At 46.9% G+C, this 8,174-nt stretch overlaps 1 protein-coding gene across 1 annotated transcript in view; it reads left to right on the top strand.

Moving 5' to 3' along the window:
* Window positions 1-566: 566 nt before the first annotated feature.
* The window catches only part of Ppfia1 (PTPRF interacting protein alpha 1), a 76,949-nt gene continuing 69,341 nt past the window's right edge, over window positions 567-8,174 (top strand). Inside the window, exons 1-2 of the mRNA XM_051193485.1 lie at window positions 567-718; window positions 1,725-1,988. Of these exons, the coding sequence (XP_051049442.1) occupies window positions 1,725-1,988 (264 nt within the window). The 5' untranslated portion in view covers window positions 567-718. The remainder of the gene's footprint in view (window positions 719-1,724; window positions 1,989-8,174) is intronic.

Below are 8,174 nucleotides of genomic sequence, written 5' to 3'. Positions count from 1 at the left end.
GAACCCGGTCGTCAGGGCTGATGGCAGTCGCCTTTGTATTTTAGAGACAGGGCCTCCAACTCGAGGCAATTCTCCTGCCTCAGACTTCTGAAGGCGAAGTCCACAGGCGCGAGGTAGGCATCTTGCCTGGTCTCTGTCAGCACTTTTCAGTTCTGCAGGTAGCCCGGGGGGGGGGGGGACACTCCGAAGAGTCAGCAGAAGTCTTGGGTCTGAGAGTGGGCGTTCGGGTGACGTCAACACGCGCTGGATTGACAGCAACCGGTGAAAAAAGCAGGACTGAAAACTGCGCCCACCTGCCAGAGTTCTTTACCTGTGATTTCACCGGCGCTGCCTGGGCGGGGCTTGGCCTGGCTCCGGGGAGGAGTGAAGGGCGCGGCTAAAGAGAGAAATAACCAATTGACGTTCGGGAAAGGTCGCCCGCCCACTACCTCAGAGCTGGCGCATGCGCATAGCCCCGTGGCCGACCTCTCCCTCAGGGGGCGGTGCTGACGCTCGCGCTGACGCGCCGGACGTCGGGCACGTTGACGCCGGCGACGCGCCGGGCCCGGTCCTCTGCGCTCGCCAGTGTCCCGCGGCGGCGGGCCGGCCTTCGTGACGAGCAGGGCGGCGGGTCCGGGGCCCGGGCGAGGACGCAGCTGCGGGGCTGCGTGGGTCGGCTCGCAGCCGGCCGCCGCCCGAAGGCTGCCGCGTAGCCCCGGAGCCGCGCCCGCCGGCCAAGGTGAGGGCTGGCGGAGCGGGCCGCGCAGGGTGGCGGGCCGGGGTCGGCAGGGCCGGGTCGGCGGGGTCAGCGGGAGGGGGTCAGCAAGATTGGGATTAGTTTAGCGGAGCCGGGGTCAGCTAAGCCGGGTTGATAACAGTTCTGAGTCAGCTTAAATTGGCCAGGATCAGCGGGGTTGGGAGCAGTGAGACTGGGGTCAATTGAGCCAGGCGGGGCCAGCGGGGTCCTGGTCGGCACGATCATCCCGGCTTGGTCAGGTGCACCTGCAGGCCATCTCCTCCTTTCTCCGCCCTGTGCTCTGGCAATCTCTAGTGCCATCTCGCTTTTCCCTTCTCCTTCTTTATTACCTAGCCTTGCTGTCCCGACTTCCTAGATTCTCAGTGTGGAAACTCTTTTTTTTTTTTTTTTTTTGCCCCCTCTTTGACTGTAAACTTATGTAAGTTAGCTTGGCTGACCAACCGTTGCACAGCAGCAGGCCTTTGCAAAAACACCTCTGTCCAGGCGTTAAAGAGCCAATCCAGTTGCTTTTTTCCGCTGGTCACCAAATTTCCAGCCCCATAAGTCAGGGAGCCCGGCGGTCCTTCCCAGGAGCTGACTGTACACATTCCTGGAAGATGCTTTGGTCCATAGCGCTGGTGCTTGTCAGTTCTCAGTCGTCTTCTGTGGTTGAATCTCTTCTATGTTTTGAATCTCTCTTCCTGGGGAAGAACAAAATAAGTTAACAGAAGGCCACTGTCTTCAGCTGCTGATAGTGCTGATTTTCAACAAACTCCACTATTTGCCCTGGGTGGGAGAGGTGAGCATTCCAGCTCCCTTTGCTTCTGGGACTGTGGCATCCATCCCCCAGTCTGATCTTCCTGTTGGTCCGATGTGCATCCAGTATGGAGCAGCTCTGACAGTGTGGGACTTGTCAGCCTTCTGTTCATCAGCCACAGGTGGTGCTCAGAAAGCTGCAGGCTTGTGTTCTACACCTACTGACTGTTGTCTGTATCTTTCCTGTTTCAAGATGATGTGCGAGGTGATGCCAACCATTAGCGAAGCGGAAGGCCCCCCAGGAGGAGGCGGGAGCCATGGGTCAGGCTCCCCTTCACAGCCAGATGCGGATTCACATTTTGAGCAGCTAATGGTCTCCATGCTGGAAGAACGAGACCGCCTCCTGGACACTCTGAGAGAGACGCAAGAAACACTGGCGTTAACCCAGGGGAAATTGCACGAGGTTGGTCATGAAAGAGATTCCTTGCAGAGGCAGCTCAACACTGCGCTCCCACAGGTATGCCAGCCAAACTGAAACCAAGGTGTCTGCCACTAAATGTCTGTGGGGTGATCTTGTTAATGTGTTAGCTTGCTGACTGTTTTGTGTAACCACTTGGGAAATGTTTCTGGTGTTTTCTCTGAGCATGGTAAAATTGCCAGGAATTCAGCTTGGGAGTAAATGGGCAACCCAAAGCCATGTGACCACACTGCTACACTGTTGTGCCTCTTTGAGTAACTGCCTACATTTGGGTTTTTGTTGTTGCTGTTTTGTTTGTTTGTTTGTTTGTTTGTTTGAGACAGGGCTTCTCTGTGTATCTTCCGCTGTCCTGGAACTCACTCTGTAGACCAGGCTGACCTTGAACTCAGAGATCTGTCTCTCTGCCTCCCCAGTGCTGGGATTAAAGGGATGTACACCAGCACCTGACTGTGCTTCAATGTTTTTGACGGGGGCTATGAAGCAATTGAGCTGTGTTGAGTCTCCCATTCTGTCTTAGATTTGTCCTTGCCTGCTGTGGACCTGTGAGGAGTGGATCTCAGGGATTTTATGTCTTTCCCCTGGTTCATGTCTTGTGGATTTTTAATCTCCTGAGGAAATCTTGTGGATAAATAGGACTGATTCCATTGATAAAGTCTTCACAGGCTTTCTGTGACACTGTAATGAAACTTTGTTTCAGGGGAGAAAAGATTGAAAGTTGAATCCCAAGGCTCCTCTTCCTGGTTAGATGAGACTTTCAGAGCTTGAAACACCTTGTGTGTCTTTAGTATCACATCTGGACTGGTGTGCTAGAGCCTTCTCTTCTGGAGTCGGTGGTAGAAGGAGAAAGGGGGATAGCCAGCAAAGCCCAAGGTGAAAGGCACATGGAGCAGGGGCTGCCTAGCTTTGTGCTGATGAGCCCACTTTGTTCATTCATGATAGGTATCTTCATGGTGCTCAAGGAAGCTGCACTTATGCTCTCATGGCTGCAGAGATGAGTTAGCAAGTGAATAATCACTGCCTTGATGCATCTCTTGGCTGTAGTCATTGCTCTAAGATTGGACTGAATGTTTGAATGTCCTTTTTTGAAACAATTTGGTATTAGTGTTGTGTGCTGAGAGTTCTTGTTTGAGGGATAGAGAATCATTTCTTTCTAGAGTCTTAGGAATTAGGTTAATTAGGTCAGATTTTGTTGTCATATGCTGAAGAGGTTTTCAAGATGCTGTGAGTTCCAGTTGCTCTGCTTTGCAATTGTGTTAGTTGCAGCAGTGTTTGGCCAGCACTTAGGTTTTTGGGAAAAACAAGCACTGGGGACACAACTGACTGGTCTTGTGGGCAGTGGGTTTTAGGCAGCAAGTGTTGAACCTGCTAGGAAGCCAGGTCGTGCTGGCTGCTGCTCTGCAGTGTCTCATTGAATTAGAATGTGCCAGTATCCATAGTTATGTCAGAGCTGACCTGAGTCTAGTGTCATAGAGTAACTTATTCCAGACCATTCCCTTCCTGGAATCAGGGTCCACTGGTGGCTAAAAATGTGACCAGATGGTCATATGTGTCCAGTCAGTGTCCTTACACTGAGCATGCATGAGGACCCACAGGCCACAAGTATGTGTCTCTGCCAGCTATTCAGTTATGCTTGTGGAGCTCTGCTTGGATCAAGAGATGGACAGGACCGTATATCCTATGAAAACCCCTTCCCACTGCCTGCAGTCAGTGACTGTCTCCCATTCTAATGTGGCCCAGTTCTTCACTATTGGTTTCTTTGCCTATGCTTGACTTTCTTTAGGAAATATATATGTTTTGTTTTGACTCTTGCCCGGACTCTGTGAGACCCATCTTTGCTTTTGCCAAAGTGTGCTGTGTAGATGGGCCCTACTTGTTCTTGTTGCAGTCAGGACCCCTGAGGCTGTTTGGGTCTTAAACTTCCCAGGCTGCCTTTGTGTTTGGGGAGGTGCAGAACTGGATGTGTGCATTTCTGCTGGAGTGTTCTAAAGAGTGGAATTGTAGTGACCACAGCCTTAGGAGTTACTGCCAAAAGGGACTGCGGTGACAGTTGGTACAACCACACGGCTACCAGCAGTATGAGAGACCGTTGTTAGGTGCTGCAAAGCTCCACGTGGAGAGATAGCTTCCTGACTGCAGCCACCTGCAGCGTAGCGACCTTTTTTGTTTGTTGATTGGATTGTCTGTTTCTAACTTGAAGTTCTTTATACATTCTGAGTGCATAGATGTATAGAAGAAGGTTTTTTGTTTTGTTTTTATTTTTTGGAGGGGCAGGCAGGATCTTTCTACATAGCCCTGGCTATCCTGGAACTCACTGTGTAAGTCAGGCTGGCCCCAAACTCATAGAAATTGGCCTGCCTCTGCCTCCTAAGTGCTGGGATTAAGGACATGCACAACCATGCTTGGCTAGAACATCTTTTTAAATAAAAATTTTTGTGAATGTATACAGGTTGGTGTTTGTTCCTATATGTGCATGTTTGTATGCAGGTGCTCATATACTCTGCACAGATGTGCAAAAGCCAAAGTTTGATGTTGGGTGTCTTCCTTAACTGCTCTCAACCTTACTAGTTATTTATTTATTTATTTTTAGTTTTGTTGTTGTTGTTGTCGTTTTTTTTTGTTTTGTTTTGTTTTTTGAGACAAGGTTTCTTTGTACTGCTTTGAAGCCTGTCCTAGAACTAGCTCTGTAGACCATGCTGGCCTCAAACTCACAGAGATCCACCTGCCTCTGCCTCTTCCTCCCAAGTGCTGGGATTAAAGGCGTGCACCACCGACGCCAGGCTTACTAGTTTTTTAATAGTTATTTTGTCTTGTGTGTATGTATGTGTGCTTCAGTGTATGTATGAGAATTGGATTCTCTGGAGCTGGAGTTACAGACAGTTGTGAACTGCCATGTGGATGTTGGAACTGAAACTGGTCCTCTGCAAGAGCAACATGTACTCTTACCCATAAGTTTAGCTACTTTCCAGTCCTTATCTACCCTACAGGCATGGCTGCTACACCTGCCTTTTACTTGGGTACTTATGTGCTTTACCCACTGAGCCTGGAAGTTTGTTTTTATACTCTTGTGTTAGCACACAAGATGTTGACATACATTCATATATACAGATCCTGCCATGTAGCCCAGGCTAGCCTACACCTTTGATAATACTGCCTCAGCCTCTCAGGTGCTGGAATTTCAGGTATCTAACATATCCAGCTCAGTTGTATCTTTTTATGAGGAAAAGTTTTAAATTTTAATTTAGTTCATTTGGTTGACTCCCCTTCCCCCAAGAATATTTATTTTTGATTGTGAGTCTATTCTTTAACGGCTGAGCCATCTTTCCAGCCAAAGAATATTTAATGTAGGGGCTGGGGAGATGGCTCATTAGTTAAGAGCACTAGCTGCTGTTCCAGAGGACCTGGGTTCAATTCCCAGAACCCACATAGACGCTCATTATTTTCTGTAACTTCAGTTTCAGGAGATCTGATGCTCTCCTTTGGCCTTCCGGGACATCAGGAACACAGGTGGCCCATAGACATACATGCAGGCAAAATATCCATATCCATAAGAATAAGTAATTAAAAAAGATAATATTCCATGTAGGCCAGGCTGATAGTGACACCTTTAATCCCAGCACCCAGGAAACAGGCAGGTGGATCTCTGTGAGTTTGAGGCCAGTCTAGCCTATGAAGTGAGTTCCAGGTTAGGCAGGCCTACATAGTCTCTCAAAACAAAACAAAAACCCCCAAAGTAATACATACTATGTCCTGATTAGGAAATCTGCTAGTCTTGGGCTGGGGTGTGTCTTATTGATAGAGTGATAGAGAGGATGGATGGTTCTTCTGCTCTATCTCTGCCATTTTTACAGAAATATCACAGTGTCTAGGTGACTACAAATGTCTTGAGATTTGGTATTTTAATTTCTTTACCTTTTTCTTTAAGATTTTCTTAATCCAGTTCATAAAATCTGCTTGGGCCAGAGAGTAGCTCGTGGGTTAAAGCCCTTGCCCCATGAGCCTGATAGCCTGGTTTTGGAACCCATGGTGAAAGAAGAGAAGCAATTCCTGAAAGCTATCATCTGACCTCTGTGCTGCATGTGCACAAAGGCACACAGCCACACTCATTCAATCCACTTGACAGACTACACAAGATGCACTGGGTTTTTAACTTTAAACATGTCTAATCTACAGGCCACTGTGGGGCAGGTGTTTTATTTTTTTCAGCATTGTTTGTCTAATCTACAGACTTATAACAGCTTTGTAATTATTTATTGCTAGTGTATTGAGATAGAACTGGCTTAATAAAAAGTTGTCTTGAACATTTTTTTTTTATTCTTATATGTATGGTTTTGTCTGCATGGATGTCTATGCACTACTTGTGTGCAGTGCCCCTGGAGGCCAGAAAAGATGTTAGGTTCCCTGGGATTTGAGTTGTAAACAGTTGTGAGGCACTATGTGGGTGCTGGGGATTGAACCTGGGCCCTATGGAAGAGTAGACAAGTGCTCTTTAAATGCTGAACCATTTCTCTAGTCTCTAATTAGAACTGGCTTTTGCTTTTTTCCTTTTTTTAAAAAAAAAACTTGTAGTTTTCCTGTTCCAGCCTCCTAAGAGCTGGGATTTAGGAGTTGCAACTATACTCTCCATTTCATTTGTTTATTTTCTGCCTTGGTTTTTTTTTTTTTTTTGGTGGAGTTGTACCTGCTGAGCTCTCTAGCACAGGATTTAACTGCCATGGTAATAGTGGACCTCCTTGTCTTATTCCTGGAAGGGCTCAGCGCTCATGCACTTTTCAACCTACAAGTGCAGTAGTCACTGAAGGGCTTTGGTAAACAGTCTCTATTAAATGTGGTAATTCTTTATTAGTTTCTTAAAATTTTTTTTTGGGGGGGTGGTTTGTTTTTCCTTGCTTGTTCGTTGGGACAGGTTCTTGGTGTAAGTGTCCATATGGACTCAAACTCATGATTTAATGATTCTGAGAAAAACTCCTACATGTTATTCCTGCATAGTGACTTGTGCCTTTAACCTCAGTCTTGGGGATCTCAGTCTTGGGGAGGCAAAGTCAGGAAGACTACTACCAAGTGTAAGGCCATCATGAACTACATAGTGGATTCCAGGTTTAGTCTGGACCTGACCTTAAAAAAACAAGACAAAATGAAACAAACAACAAAATGTGTTTACTGGATTTCTTATTTTGTTTTCCATCTTTTGTGGGAGTTGTGTGAGTTTTCTGTTTAGTGGCTAACTTTTAAAATTTTGGAATCCTAGGGACAATTCCTAACTGAATTTTGTTGGTATTGTACTTTTAGGATTGTATTCTTGAAGGAGACTGACCTTCTTGTGCCCCTGGAAGTAGACTGAGCTGTAGGGAAGTAGATCAGTGGGGTCAACCTCTTGCACCCCTGTAGGTTTTGGTGTAGCAGCTGGATTGTTGTCATGAACAAAGTGGGCAGTGTTTCATGGTGTTCTGCCTCGTGGAAAACTTCCTATAAAGGTGATGGTTTCTACCTTGTGTTAGAAGAGTTCATTGGGAGTATCACACAGTGCAGGATTTTCCCAGTAAGAAGGAAAAACTTCCAAGTCAGTTTTGTGGTAGAAATCAGATTGTTCTGGTGTATGTGTTTAGGCTTAGCTTTTGCACCTTGAGGCTTTGGGACCCACATTTGCCATCTTTGATGATAAAGGAGAAACAAGGCCTTACTGTGCAGCTCGGGCTGACCATGAACCCAGGATCCTCCTCTTTCCTTTCAATTAACTTCCTAGGGGTGGGGATTACAGGTATACCCGTCCTGACCTTCCGTCCCCACTCCCTTTTTAGATAGTATCTTGCAATGTATCAGGCTGCCAAGTGCTGGAATTACATGCATGTGCCACATCCAGTCACAGCTATGCATTTTGTTGCTCTTTATCCCTTGCTTTCCCACGTTTCTGTCAAGGGTTATCTTTTTTTTTTTTTTAAGAAATTAATCTGTAACCCCCCCACACACGAGTATGTATGTATATATGTATGTATGTATGTATGTATGTTTCTATGCACACTCATGCTTCTATCTGTTTGCATGTACAGATCCGAGAACAATGTCGGCTATATCCACCTTGTTTTTGAGCCAGAGTGTGTTACTGACCTGGAGCTCATCCATCTGGCTGCCTATGGAGCTCCAGAGATCCACCTACCCCAAAATCCCCAGCATTCCCCTCCACAGCCCACATCACCATGCCTGGCTTTTTTTAGCTTGGTTTTGGGGCTG

This window comes from Phodopus roborovskii, unplaced genomic scaffold (assembly GCF_943737965.1).
Source record: "Phodopus roborovskii unplaced genomic scaffold, PHOROB, whole genome shotgun sequence".
NCBI classification, from domain to species: Eukaryota; Metazoa; Chordata; class Mammalia; order Rodentia; family Cricetidae; genus Phodopus; species Phodopus roborovskii.
The sequence above is the reverse complement of the archived record's forward strand: the minus strand, read 5'-3'. Positions and strand labels throughout refer to the sequence as shown.